At 45.5% G+C, this 15,371-nt stretch overlaps 1 protein-coding gene across 4 annotated transcripts in view; it reads right to left on the minus strand.

Annotated features, from left to right (window-relative positions):
• The window catches only part of niban2a (niban apoptosis regulator 2a), a 98,926-nt gene that overhangs the window by 12,297 nt on the left and 71,258 nt on the right, over nucleotides 1-15,371 (minus strand). For all 4 annotated transcript variants that reach the window (XM_078955643.1, XM_004075107.5, XM_078955642.1 and 1 more), the window contains 3 exons: nucleotides 13,908-14,036; nucleotides 7,642-7,747; nucleotides 5,102-5,269 (listed from right to left, as the gene is read on the minus strand). In XM_078955643.1, coding sequence (XP_078811769.1) covers nucleotides 5,102-5,269; nucleotides 7,642-7,747; nucleotides 13,908-14,036 — 403 coding nt within the window. The remainder of the gene's footprint in view (nucleotides 1-5,101; nucleotides 5,270-7,641; nucleotides 7,748-13,907; nucleotides 14,037-15,371) is intronic.

Here is a 15,371-nt window from a genome sequence, read left to right on the forward strand (position 1 = left end):
CAGAACATACAGTCTCTGCTCGTGCACGGACTTCCCTCAGCCGAGTCCTCCAGCTGACTCGCTGGCCACCGGCAGTCATTTTGCTGACAGGACAATCAACGCAACTTGGACAGTTTTACAAATGTTGTGTTTTGTGTACTGAAATCCTACAAAGACTGTACATTTAGAGCAGTCTTTGTCCTTATCTGCTCAACTGGAACTCATCAGCAGCAGACGGATGGATCCTCACATCCTCTGAGATATGACTGCTTTCAGCAGTACTGTGTTTTAATTAGCTGCTGCAGCAGAAGACTGGAATAAAGACATTTCCTTCTCTGCAGGCACACGGCTTTGCCCAGAGAGCCCCAGAGGCTTCCATGGCATTAGTGACACCTAGGACAGCCTCCACTCCTTCTGCCTGTGACTCACAGGATGCTGACAAAGGCAGGAAGTTACCAAGAACTCGAAATAGAGGGGATGAGAGGACCAGTCAGACATGAAGCTCCCGCTTATTTGTGTGGTTTCCATGACAACTGACTGGATCCTGAATTTAGACTCACAGCTGGGAAGTAAGAGCAGCAGCTTTTAGTAATCTAGCAGAGCGACCAGACTACTGATGAGGGGTTTCTAATCCTCCAGCTGAAGTGAAAAAAACACAAAAACAGTCTTTAATATTTCTTTAGGAAATGTTTTAATTAAGTTGATAAAAAATCTAAATGAAATATTTTTAGAGCATGCCTTGCGGGCGCTTTGAGTCGTCCTGGCGGTCGACCGTGTGCTGCCTTAGTGACCCCTGCTCTATTGGTGATTCCCATTCAGTTTGTAAAAATGTTAATCGTACAGTGTAGGAGCAAAAATATTAATATAAAAATAAAAAGCCTATCTTTAAGTTTTATAACATAAGATTTTTAAAATATTGTTGATATAATTTGCTTTCACTGAACTTCTTTTAAAAAAAAAAGGAAAGCGAATGAATGAGAATGGTAGGATAAGCAGAGAAGTGATCTAACCGGTTGGAAAGTTGTGCAGCAAAATTATGAGACATCAAACTAAACTTTCAAAGAATGAATTCTTCAGACTTCAGAGGGTGGAGGAGTAGCTGCACCTCTCACAGGCGTCGTTTCCTTGGATGTTTCTACATATTCATGACTAAAACATCAAACACAGACTGGTCCTGACCTTAAACTATAATCCTTTAGGCTGCATCTGAGATCAGTCTTCAAAAATGGAATCCACCAACGCCAAAACTTTCATGATGCATTAAGCTGTGGTGGCTTAGTCATCGTCCAGGTCATAGCCTGCCCCCTCTGCGCATGAAAACAGGCTTTAGTGGGAACCAGCACAGCGTCATGCTAGAGCTTGGGTGGTTTTGGGGTGGGGGGGCAATTATATTTGAAGACACACTAAATCCCACATCACCTAAACTTTTGGTGAATCTGCTACAACAAGGTTTGACTTTATCATCCTGTAACCCTTGTGCTATCCTAGGCACTTTTACGTTGGGAGTTGGGTCATCTAGACCCACTAGACAGTCGTCTGAACCTTTTGTCTTCAATGTTTTGTGATCTTCACTGGTGTCCATGGATTACATGAAATCTTTCCACCTTTATCCACCTTTGTCATGGTGGGGAGAACACGTCAATGTAAGGGTGGGGTCATCTAAGATAGCACAAGGGTTAAAATAAATGTGTTATGAAATATACTTACAATTATGCAGCTTATGAAGTTGCAAATGTGGATTCCGGATGATTTTGGGAGCAAAACTGGCTCAGCAAAGGGATCGTTTCTGACATTCTGTTCTGCCAGGCCTGGAAACCTTCAAACACTCCCTGTGTGTGTGTGTGTGTGTGTGTGTGTGTGTGGGTGTGTGTGTGTGTGTGTGTGTGTGTGTGTGTGCAGTGTGTATTATTAGAACATGTGGCAGCACTTACCACAGTCTTTACATTTGAGGCATTTCCCTCCCTGCCTTTCCCACCACACTCTGCTTGCAGAGGCTGCAGGATTTCCTTTCACGTCCACTAAAGTTTCTCTCTCAAAGTGTTTTCAGTGTTTAGAAAAATGCAGTGGCACCACAATTTTAGGACACTTGCATTAAAATGGAATCTTTCTTGGTCACATGGCCTCGACTCCCACTGCCGCGTCTAAGTTCCACAAATGGATCTGAAGACATTCAGAAACTCAAACACCTAATCCAGGAAGCAGCAGGTCCTGAGTGCAACTTCAGTTTCTTTAGTTGACTTTTACTCTATCCTTTTTTCCCCCTGCACAATGAGCTTTAAATCAGGAAAAAGGATCATTGAAAGTCCTGCACACCATTTCTGTCCTACTGAGACATCTGGGGACGCTTTATGAATTTGTATTAAATGCATAGAGTTGCTAGAGTTCAGAGTTTTCTTGGTCTCTAGAAGGTTTTATGATAAGAACGCCTCAGAGGGTTGAAATGTACCGGTGCTGCGGGTTTTTGGGTTCTCCGGGCTGTAGAGTGTCATGGAGAGGAGGGGTTGCATCTTCAGGGGACCACCGGTGTGTCTGTTCCCTTGAGGCTCCTCATAAAAATGGGACGTGCCATCGTTGCGTGTGTGGTGAGTGCATCAAAATGTGTTTGTAAAGACAACGTAAGTTGCACGGTTTACGATGAAATCGATTCATGATTACGATGAGTACACAGAAAGTGTTCTGTCTGTGAGGTAAAACCTTCCACACTGGCTTCCTGCTGCGCTGGCGTGAGGACCAGATGCTGATTAGCAGAGAACTTTGCAAAACATGCTGTTAAAGTGATGCAAACCAGAAGCTCCATGTTGTACTGGAAAGGTCATAACAAAGAGCACTTAAGTGGATTCAAATCCTCCTCTGTAAATGTTTTATCTGTGGTTTTCAATTATCAGGGCCAGCTGACGCTTCCGTGTTCTTCTGCAGAACTGCTTTGCATGAAGCTTCAGCGTTTCAACCACAGAATAAGCTGCAGTAGTTCATAATAGCTCCAGACGCTGTGACGTGCAGGAAGAATGTCTACAGCAGGAGAAGCAGGTCAGCTCTGTATGGCAGATCATCACCTTAGAGCCTCAAACACACAGCAAGCTCAACTTAAAGTGAGTCCATCTACTTCCTCTGGGCCTCGGTTGAAAACCAGCTGACGTCTGGCTCATGGACTGAAGTCAGAATCTCACTGGCCCCCCCGTCAAATGCTAACACCCCCGGAGGTGTTCTCCATTTCCCCCTGCCTTTCATGTCACTGGAACGACATCAGAAAGAGGTCAGCAGCACTGAAACTGTTCTCCCAAAGACAGCAGCTCTGTTTGAAGCCCCTCCCTATAAGAAGACCACCACTGCAAACATCACTCCGGAGAGGAGAGCATCCCAGAACACAAACCCTCACAGAACAGTCCTGCCGCTCTGCAGAACCTATGTCCTAGAAAACTGCAGTTTTTTTATTTTGCTTCAAAATGACAATCATAATTAAAGGACCATTGGGTACGCTTTGAAAATAGATGACTTTACAGTAACGCATGAAATCTGTGACAAAAAACAATGGCTCCTATTACTGTAACAACAGCCGACAAGATTTAAGTTCCCATCTACCTCGTACCCCCAGACCAGGCATCCTAATGATCAGAAGGGCAGACCTGAGGCTGAAGATAAGATAAGAAGAGCTAAATCTTTATTGTCGTTGCACAGTGATCCTTTGTACAAAGTACCATAAAATTGGAAAACTGTCCCACATCAGTGCAATTAGAGGAAAAACAACTAAAACAAAATGTTACAAATGACCTGGTGTAAATGTTTTTTGTGAATTAAGATTATTGCCCGGTTTTAAAAGTACCTCTGCAGTACCTTTTTGTGTGCTGTGGAGCACCTGAATAACCAGATGCAATATGCATATGAAATATGATATTTAACATGAGTGTCTTCTGAGTCTATGAGCCAACATCTTGCTGCGTGACTGCTCTGACTTTTGTTGTGTTGATCCCTGATGTGTCTGACGATTTATTCTTAAAAAAATAAAGCGGGCATCTAGCCGCTTAAAATCCAAAGGTGATTAAAACTCGACTTTTTCCACATCAGCTTGTGAGAGCTTGTTCCCCAAGGAAGACCTGAACATACGGATTGTTATCTTTATGCTTTTGACTCTCAGGTTAGACACATTTAGTCATCTATGGGGGGGTTCCTCCTGAGGAGAGCCGTTCAAACAAACCAGTCCTTCAAAGTGTTTGGTTGCTGGTCCAGATCAATTGGAAAGCGTTTTCGTTTCGTAAATACCAAAGACAGGAAGGTGAGACAAAAGCCTTTCAATAACCTTGGAGCTCCTCCAGCACATCAAAACAATGACACATGAGTCACGTCTGAACAAGAAAAGATGTATCAAAAATAGGTTCACGCCCTCCTGAAACCGGCTTCTGTAAAGGTTGTAAAAGTGTCTCCTAAACAAGAGCATCTCCCAAACCCGGATGGTTCGCTCCCTCCAGAAAGCTCTGTGAGGAGGAGAAAAGCATGCCTGAACACTAACACCTGAGGTCAGAGGCTGACACATCCATTCAAACATTTATTTTAAACTCCACCAACCAGTTCCACAACAGTTGGGAGGCCCTGGATTTCTTCCACCCACCACCAGTATGTGACATAAGAAATATATGAAAAGCATGAAAGCCTAGATCAGAAAGCGAAACTGCAGCAGATATTTATCAACTTGATTCTTTTCCCATAACTCACTTTCCTTTTTACTCCCTCAACTTGCTTAGGATTTCATGCTTCAAGCAGTGAGATCATTTTCTCTGTAAACAACCAAACTATGCTTTGACACATCAGGAAACTCAGATGGGACACCGACCGACGGCCTCCTGAGCAAAACAGAAAGCAACGAGGCGGAGTATGAGCTCACAGACTGGGATGAGCAAAATACTCGACATGTTTCCCACAGTGACAACTCACTCAGTAACCCGAGCCACATGAGAACATGGGAACATAAGTCCACGTCATTTCTGCCGCAGCCTTCATTCACTGCTCACTCAGGTGGCATTTAAAGGCTTCGCAGTATAAACTCACACACCCACGTCCAAAACCCGGCTAAAGAAGAGGAGGGCGGAGGTAGCACACCTGACGGTGTTTGTGCGTCTTTGTGTCGTACCGTTGTTGCTGTGCCTGACACAGTCCCGCAGCACGGCGAGCCACTTCTTCTGCTCCTTCTCCGTCACCACGCAGAAGTAGTAGTGGCGAGCGTAGGGGTGCCACAGGATGAGGGGCAACTTGTTGTCCAACTTGATGAACGGACGGTTTCCCACTTTGGCCTTTATATCTGCAACATGTGACACAGACTGTGAGGAACATGTAAAAGAATCACAGGACCAGGAGCGTCTTCCACCCAAAAACACGGAGGAAATCTCGCCTTATCATTTCAGTCGACCTGGAATTGTTTGTGTGAAATCTGAAACTAAACACCCTCTCCCCCCCACAGCCCCCTGTGGCCTATTAGCTACCCCAGTCTTTGCTGAGGCCTCACTTCACAGTAACAGGCAGTTCAATGTAGCTTCAACTCTCCATTATAAAAGAAAAGAGGAAATGTTGCATTTCTCTCCAAAATAAAAGCCTCCATTTAAGGCAGTAGAATCATCACTACTATCATGTATTCTGCATATTTTAGGCTGGGTGTAATGGATTCTTTCTTCTATGTGAAAATTCTTTTGCAGTTTTTCCACAGTGGCCAGTGTTTACTTTGCTCCACTAACATTGTTCAAAACTTGACATCTTGTCACATTAAGAGTGGCTTTTACCCTGTTATGAGCACGAAGAGGGTTCCATCTTAAAGATGGAGTGACTGTTATAAGATGGCCACACGATAGTGCCAGGCGGAAAAGAAACTCCATACTACTACAATTGTCTAGGTAAACATCTTATGTTAAACACGTTTGACAACTCTCACTGAGCCATGTCTCAAGATGTACCTGATCAGATGAGACTGAGTCTCGAAAGTTTAATGTGTGGCGTTACAGGTCAGAGTTTTAAAGTTTGTGAGTTTTAAATAAATCTGGATTGACTTGCTTTTACACACACCGCTTTCGGTAAAGACCATTGACTGTTTCTGAGAACTGGACCAAGTAAGAATGTCATCATCCACAGAAAATGGTCCAATCTGTCAGCATTTTTGTTTGGGATGTGGAGCCGCCATGTTGGAACCCGACGATGTCAGGGAGCAGTGATTGGTCCAAGTCCATCGGAGTCAACATTTTGGTCTTTGTGATGCATGTGTGATGTACGCAATTCCTAAATGTTTCTTGCGTTCGTCATTCGTTGATGTGCGCAGATGTCCATCGAGGGTTTCGGCCAAGGGGTCTTTACGTGAGTTCTGTTTTGTTCCGAATTCTTGGGCCGTTGAGAATTTCCCAGTTTTTGCCTATTTGATGCAGTTTATATGCAACTATTACATTAATCTAACCCAATTGTGCGTGCTTTTTGCGAGATGCAGACGCAAATTTGTGGCTTTCAACAACCGTTTTGACATGTGTCTACGTATGACTTTTCATGCATGTACCACCAATGTATGATGTTTATATTGCGTAGACAGCACACAAATCACGTTAAAATTGCTTAATTGAAGCACAAATCACTGATGAATTCCATGAAATGTACTTTCTCTGTGGTTAGTTCATGACACGCCTGTGAACATTTTACGAAAAGGATTTAAAACGAGACGTATTTTCCCAATTTTCATCCATGCAAAATGCACAAAATGTAGGTAGTGGATGTGTGACACAGCCTTAATCGCAAGTGAGATTGCTTGAAGGCCCCGCCCACTTGAAAGCGGGCTACAAGAAATCTGTCAATCAAACGTTTCCAATGTCAAACGTGAGACCACCTACTGTTATTAAGGCATCTGACTGGTCAGTTTATAAATTGAATAACTTGCATTACAAAAAAAAATAACATGAAAAAAAATGATTGCAAGCACGTTTGGAGGCACTATTGTCTGAAATAAATATAGATGGAAATAAAAGCAGAAAATATTAGCTTGTCCTGTGAGTCCTCTGACCCGCACCTAATCTGCTGTGGCAGATACTTTTAGTGGTGGAGTTGCTGGACGAAAAGAAAAACAGATTTTGAGGCGTCATTGTCACTGCGGCATATTTAAACTTAAACGCATTAAGTACGTGACTGTATACATGTGAAATGGTAGATTAAAAGTAGACCAGCAGTTGAGGAATGAAGATATACAAGTTTAAAAAACTATAAACTGAATCATAACACTAAGAATTGAATTAAGAACTAAGAATAAGAATTGGCTACATAGTTTTCCTGCATCGTCCACTGCAGCTGACATCCTGATCAGTTTGAGGTTCTGTTTATTTTCTAGCTTCAGCCAATGAACTTCTAAATGTTCTTTATTTGACTTGTAATCTGAATCTGTTAGCTGCTTTATTTGCATTTCACTTGGCAGCACAGCTCCACCCAAGCTCCCACTCTGTGCTGTTTGAGATGCTGTATTATGGCAGAGCATGCAGACAAATAGAGACAAGCCTGGAAACAGGAAATGAACTACGACAATAAATGACAAAAATCGTTGTCTTTGTTCATAGTTGATTATTCTCGACTAACACCAACTTTGACTGATGTTGGCATGTTTTGTCACAGGTTTTCATGTTCTCAGCTTGTATGAATCACTTTCTGTCCAACCTGGGAGGCTGTTGTGGATCACATCCATGTACTCCTCCATCGAACACAGGACCCTGTACCCGGCACAGTTGATGGTAACCCTCGACTGGAGACCCCGGTCGTGAGCCTGTTTAACGATCCCCAAAGAGACAGAATCAAACAAGGTTTAATATGTCCGATGACGGCTGAAATCCAATATTTTAACCAACCTGTAACGGAGTGGCCAGGGAAGAAACCCAGAAGCAGGAAGGACATGACACAAATCCTCAGTTAGAGCAGGATTTAATACAGGACCAAACTAGAGAAGGTACGAAGACGCTCAGGCACCAAACACAGAACAAGCCACACCTTAAATACAGGCATAATCACTAACTCAGTGCAGCTGTGACTCACACAGGAGGACTCAGGAAGGGGGAGGACATTCAGGAGAAAATCAGACTGCCAGACAAAACAACAAACAGACATTTTCATGACATAACCCCACCCTCTAAGTCCGGCTACCAGACGGACGTCGAGGTTGGTCAGGATGGTCCCGATGGAAACGGGCGACAAGGTCCCGGGCAAGGACGTGACGATCCGGGACCCATTGACGATCCGCAGGACCGTAACCCTCCCAGTCGACAAGGTATTGTATGCCCCGACCCACTCGCCTGGAAGCAAGTAGGGCTTTGATCGCATAGACTGGACCACCACCCACGAAACGAGGAGCTGGAGGGGGCACTGGAGCAGGTTGAAGAGGCGAGTCTCTAGCTGGCTTCAACTTGCTGACATGGAATACTGGGTGGATTCGCAGAGAGCGAGGCAATTCCAGTCTAACAGCCACAGGATTTATTATTTGGGTGATAGAGTATGGCCCGATGTAGCGGGGAAGCAGCTTCTTGGTTCCTCCCTTCAAAGGAACATCCGCTGAGGAAAGCCACACTTTGTCTCCCACCTTATAGGCTGGAGCAGCAGACCTCCGACGGTTTGCGACAACCGCGAGCCTCTCCTGGTTCCGTAAAAGCTCGAGTCGGTACTTGCTCCAAGTACGACGACAGCGTCTCACGAATGCAGCCGGTCCCGAAGAAGAGGCTACTTGTTCCTGGTGAGGGAAAAGAGGTGGTTGATACCCGTAGGCTGCTTGAAAAGGCGAGTACCCGGAGGAATTGCTCAGGGAGTTGTGGGAATACTCAGCCCAGGGAAGCTGAGATGACCAAGTCCTGGGATTCTTGAGACACATAGCTCGTAAGGTCGTCTCTAGGTCTTGATTATACCGCTCTACCTGGCCATTGGTCTGGGGGTGGAATCCAGAGCTTAGGCTGACCTTGATCCCCAGGAGATTGCAGAACTCCTTCCAAAACGCTGCTATGAACTGTGGACCACGATCAGAGGTAATGTTAAGTGGAAGTCCATGCAACCGAAACACATGCTGGGAAACGATTACGGCTAGTTCCTTGGCTGATGGTAGTTTCTGCAAGGGTATAGCATGTGCCAGTTTAGAGAATCTGTCAATGATGGTGAGTATAACAGTTTTACCTCTAGAGTTGGGTAGACCAGTTATGAAGTCCATAGCCACATGGGACCAAGGTCTGGAAGGCACAGGCAGAGGGTGCAACAAACCAGCAGGTGGAGTCCTCGGTGTTTTGACGCTGGCACACACAGGACAAGCAGCTACAAAAGCCCTTATGTCAGAGGACATAGTGGGCCACCAAAAGCGTTGCGCCACTAGGAAACTGGTCCTGGTCACTCCAGGATGACATGCCAGACGAGAGGAGTGACCCCACTTCAAAACCAGTGAGCGCAGAGTGGAAGGAACAAACAAACGTCCAGCCGGACATCCTGCTGGAATCGTGGCTGGATCAGAAACCGAAGCCTTCACTCTGCGTTCCAGAGACCAACGAGTGGATCCTAACACAAGATGGGGAGGAACAATAGTTGTGGTCGCTGCTGGAGCCTCAGACTCTTCCTCCTGCTGCTGGAACTGGCGTGACAGAGCGTCAGGCTTGGTATTCTTGCTCCCAGGACGATAGGACAGCGTGAAGTTAAACCTATCAAAAAAGAGGGCCCACCTTGCCTGGCGAGGATTTAGACGTTTAGCAGTCCGAATGTACTCCAAATTCTTATGGTCAGTCCAGACCAAGAACGGCTGCTCAGCCCCCTCCAACCAATGACGCCATTCCTCTAGAGCCAGTTTTACTGCCAGCAGTTCTCTGTTCCCAATATCGTAGTTTCTCTCTGCAGGAGTGAGCTTGCAGGAGAAATACGCACAGGGATGGACTTTATTATCGGACGCCCTCTGAGATAAAACAGCCCCCACCCCAGACTCAGACGCATCCACCTCCACAATGAATTGTTTAGAGGGATCAGGCTGAGTCAGAATGGGGGCTGCAGAGAAACGTCTCTTAAGCTCGGTAAACGCTTTATTGGCCCCCTCGTTCCAGACAAAACGTACCTTAGCAGATGTGAGTTTATGGAGGGGTGCAGCAACGCCACTGAAGCCTCTGATAAAGCGCCTGTAGAAATTGGAAAACCCAAGGAAGCGCTGGAGCTGTTTACGACCTGAGGGAACAGGCCACTCCAGAACAGCTTTGACCTTGGTGCAGTCCATCAGCACACTCCCTGGCGAAACCACATGACCAAGGAACCGTGTTTGCTTGGTGTGGAATTCGCACTTCTCGGCTTTACAGAACAGCTGGTTCTCGAGAAGGCGCTGGAGAACGGCTCTGACGTGCTGCACGTGGGTCTCAAGATCTGGAGAATAAATCAGAATATCATCAAGATAGATGAACACAAATTTGTTGATCATGTCTCTTAGAACATCATTGACCAAACATTGAAAAACTGCTGGTGCGTTGGTGAGTCCAAAAGGCATGACTAGGTACTCGAAATGACCACTGGGAGTGTTAAAAGCTGTTTTCCACTCATCCCCCTCTCGTATGCGAACCAGATGGTATGCATTTCTGAGGTCCAGTTTTGTGAAGACTTGGGAGCCACTCAACAGATCAAACGCGGTCTGTAAAAGAGGGAGAGGATAAGTGTTCCGGGTGGTGATGCTATTTAAACCCCTGTAGTCGATGCAAGGCCGCAGGCCTCCATCTCGCTTGGCCACAAAGAAGAACCCGGCTCCAGCTGGAGAGGAGGAGGGTCGAATGATTCCAGCCTGCAAACTCTCCTGCAGATACTCCTCCATAGCCCTCCGTTCAGGTGGAGACAGAGGATAGATGTGTCCTTTAGGTGGATGTGTTCCTGGTAGAAGGTCGATAGAACAATCGTATGGACGATGGGGAGGCAAAGACTTAGCTCGGACTTTACAGAATACTGCATTCAGGTCATGATATACAGAGGGTATAATACTAAGATCTGGTGGATCAGGAGCATGTTGACTACTAACAGAAGAACGCACAGTAGCAGCAGAAAGACAGTTCAACAAACAAAAAGAACTCCACGACAATACCCGCCCAGAAGACCAGTCAATATGAGGGGCATGTTTGCATAACCAGGGAAAACCTAAAATAACAGTGGGTTTTAAGTTCTCTACAACATAGAACCTCATAAGTTCAGTGTGGTTTCCAGACACAGACACTTTAATGTTCACAGTGCGTGAAGTGACCCTGTGAATGACTGAACCATTCAATGCATGAATTTCCAAGGCTGGAGATAAAGTCTCAACAGGAATCATGAGTGTTCTCACCACCTCCTGAGAAATTAAGTCTCCATCAGAACCGGAGTCAATTAATGTCTCAAAATCCTCCTGTACTCCAGCGTGTTCAACCAAAACCTTGGTATGTGGCCTTGAAGGTGGTGAAAAAGAGGAGATACAGCTCACCAGTTCTGCCTTTTCTCTGGAGTTCTTCGAACAGCTTTGCAGGAAGTGTCCGGGAGCCCCGCAATACAGACACAGCTGCTCCCTTATACGCCTCTGGCGCTCTGCCGGAGTCAGTCGACCAGACCTCAGCAGTATAGGCTTGGGGGGAAAAGTAAACACCTGATGTGGAGCACCAGAGCAGTAACGAAGTGGCGAGTCACCCAGGCGATGCGGAGAACAGGAGCCTGAAATGCTACGTTGCTCCAGGCCCCGCTCTCTTATCCTCCGATCAATGCGCACAGCCAGGTTGATCAGCTCCTCCAGGTCCTCTGGAACCTCCCTCGCTGCCAACTCGTCCTTGAGCGCGCTGGAGAGACCCCGAAGGAAAACATCCACCAGCGCATCGTCCGACCAGCGGGTGCTGGCAGCTAGAATCCGAAACTCCACAGCGTAATCTGAGACGCTGCCGGCTCCTTGCTGGAGACGGAGGAGCTCAGAAGCGGCAGCTCGGTGAGGTGTGGTCGGGTTGAACACCGTGAGGAGTTGGGTAGAGAAACCTTGAAACGTGCGAAACAGGTCAGTTGCACGGTCCCACTCTGCCAACCCCCATCGCTTGGCTCGTCCAGTAAGAAAACTCAGAGCGAAAGCCACCTTGCTCTGCTCGGAGGGGAATTCACTTGGGTTGAAGTCAAACTGGAGGCGACAGGAAGTGAGGAACGGCCGGCAGTCCTCAGCTGTCCCATCAAAAGGCTCTGGTGAGCCCAACCGGATCATCCGAGATGGAAAAGGAGACTGAATATGGGGAGCCTGCTCCAAATGTGACAGCCGGTCATGAAGCTGCTGAATGCTGGAAACGCAGTCACTCAAATCACAGGGAAGGACAGACATCTCCTCAGCGGCAGGCCGTGGTGAGTCTCACAATTGTGGTCCTTCTGCTGGGTTTGACATGGCCTGAGCGTAATGTAACGGAGTGGCCAGGGAAGAAACCCAGAAGCAGGAAGGACATGACACAAATCCTCAGTTAGAGCAGGATTTAATACAGGACCAAACTAGAGAAGGTACGAAGACGCTCAGGCACCAAACACAGAACAAGCCACACCTTAAATACAGGCATAATCACTAACTCAGTGCAGCTGTGACTCACACAGGAGGACTCAGGAAGGGGGAGGACATTCAGGAGAAAATCAGACTGCCAGACAAAACAACAAACAGACATTTTCATGACACAACCAAAGACTCCAATTTCTTAAGAGTGCACTATACTCTGAAGGAGCATGAAGCAGTCTGAAAGCTGTTCCCTCAGCCAGTGTCTTCTTCTCACTCCCTTTTGGACTGGTGTTTATATAATTTTTTTTTTTTTTTTTTTTTTGTATAATTTACTTGTCCTTTTCTTGTTTTTGCAAGTTTTGTCTCGTTCTTGTCTTATTCTGTTATTTTACATTTGTTTCACTAGTCCAAAATAAAAAAGACTACTACTACTACTACTAGTGTCTGCAGCTATCACAGTCTGTGTGACTTCACGTCTGATGGAAAAACAGAAGTAAAATGCTGCTCTGGAGCTTTTAGCACAGTGAAGCAGTTCATGTTTCTGCTCCTCCACAGCAGAATCTGCACCGTAGTGGACCTTAGTGAGGTCAGAGGGCATGAGGCCAGCACACCTCACATTTGAGCACTAAGCATCTTGTTCTGAATTCAAACCTGTCTCCAAAAATGATTCAATAATAATTACAATTCCAATAAGAAATAAAACAAAAGCCAAAGGGGCCAGCCTCGTTGCCCCTCCATTTCCTCCTTTTAACTTTTTTAATTTTTTCAAAGTAGCAGCTTTTCTGTTGGTTTTAGCTCCATAGCAACCAGTTTATGCTTTGATCACCTGGGAGTGACAAACAGGTTTATGTTAGAAGAATTGGCAAAAGTAAAGTTTAGGATTTCCTTGGCAGCATAGGTTATTTTGTAAACCACTCCCACATTCCTAATATTTTCATATCATATGTTATATCTTCTTTTTATTTATTTTATTTTATGTTTTAAATGTTTAATTTTTATTGTAAATGTAATTTATCGCTTTCTCTAAGCCAGGACTCACTTGAAAAATAGATTCTTAATCTCAATGGGACATTTCCTGGGTAAATAAAGGTTAAATAAAAAGAAACAAATAAAATTACTCTCTCATTCAGCTTGAACCACGGACTCACGTATTACATTTTCCCAATATTCCAGTGAAAAATGTGTGAGCAACAGGGGAACGGCACATTTACAAGCATGCCACACTAACATTGTTTAAAAAAAAGATTTTCAACCCAAATTCTTTCCCAAGTGACTTCCAAATGAAGCTTATATATATTCTTCATTTATTGGCTAATCTTTAATGTACAGATAATTGAGTAGAGTTCAAATGATTTGATGATGTCACACCTGGTGAAAATGTCAACAGTAGAAAAGCAGTCCTTCAATGAGCTAACGCTAACCAGTGGCTCTTCTGACACACGTAACGTTCACTTACCGCCTGGCTGTCATACAGGCTGAGAGTGTAGCTGTTAGTCACAGACACAAAGCGGCCCCTCCATTTCCGAGTCTCCTCCAAGTACTGATAGAGACTCCCAGAGAAGATGCAGTGGCCTGCCAGAGGGTCCTGCAAGATGAGAAATCGCATTTAAAACCTGAACATGGATGTGAGGCTAAGATTCAGTCAACAATGGGAGATTGTTTAGCAGCACAAATGTGGAGAATAGATGACACATGTGGGTGTGAGAATGACAAGTTTCAGGAAGAAACTTCCCTGAGTTGTGCAAGAAGCTTAAATCTTAAGAGGAGTTTCCAAACATTCAGAGTCAGAGAGGAGAGTTGACTCAAGGATACACACCACCCACTCTGTTTCCAGGTTTCCTGTCTGGGATAAAATACACCCCCCCTTTAAAGGAAAGAAACAGGCACAGGACAAACATCACAGTGCTGACACAGCAGGGCCGGATATAGGCATGGGCACGGAGTGCAATGTCGTCCCCCCCCCCACCCAAACAATGCATTGTCAACCCCAACGTGACGGCCTGCGAAAATACACAATTGACTAAAGAATTAAAAATGACAAAACAACCTCAAAAACAAACAAAAAAACACCAAAAAACAGTAACAAAAGCGCAAAGGTATTGTCATTCATCATAAAACGTATTCAACATATCAAATAGATCAAAGGAGAAGATACATTTGCGGATAGATGAACTGATATGTGGCAGATCCACCTGATTGGCAGTGTATCAGGTGGTTAACCCCCCCCCCCACCACCACCACCACCACCACACACACACACACACACACACACTCAACTGTTGTTGTGTCCTGGCACTTTGAGCGTCAGGAAAAGTCTTGGAAAGATGTAGCAACGCAGCTTTTCCAGATTTTCTTTATTTTAGCGTCACCTTAACACAAATGAGTGACAGCGTTTTCAGCAAAGGTGCATTTGGTGAAGCTTCGGCCCAAATGAGGAAGATCTACCTCAGTTACAGGTACACTGGCTTGTTTGGTCACTCTACATGCTGTTGTCAATTAAGGCACTTTGACATTCAGATGATTCCCTGGGCAGAAATCGCATCGCGTCAGCACCATGGTCAGCACCCGCCGCAGGCCCCAGCGATGCTTTGTTTTAATTTAACAATCAGATTCCTCTGGTCCACACCAGTTTTGATCCGTGAGACGGGCCAGGCAGCCTTCCCCAGACACCGTCCCACGAAAGACCTGACCCCCTTCCCGGACGAGTCAGACAGGGGGAGCAGGAGACCCCACACTCTGTATAGACTGCTGGAGGGGGCGAAAGATCGGCTACGTCACACAATACTCCAATCGTGCATGAACTGTGTGTGATCATTGCGGCGTGTATATGCAACTTATTAGTGATTTGTTCGTCAGTTACATAATTTGACGTGATATGTGCGCTGAATACGCAATATGAAAATTATACATCGGTGGTGCA

Source organism: Oryzias latipes, chromosome 12 (assembly GCF_053564925.1).
Source record: "Oryzias latipes strain Hd-rR chromosome 12, Olatipes_Hd-rR_3.1".
Lineage (NCBI taxonomy): Eukaryota > Metazoa > Chordata > Actinopteri > Beloniformes > Adrianichthyidae > Oryzias > Oryzias latipes.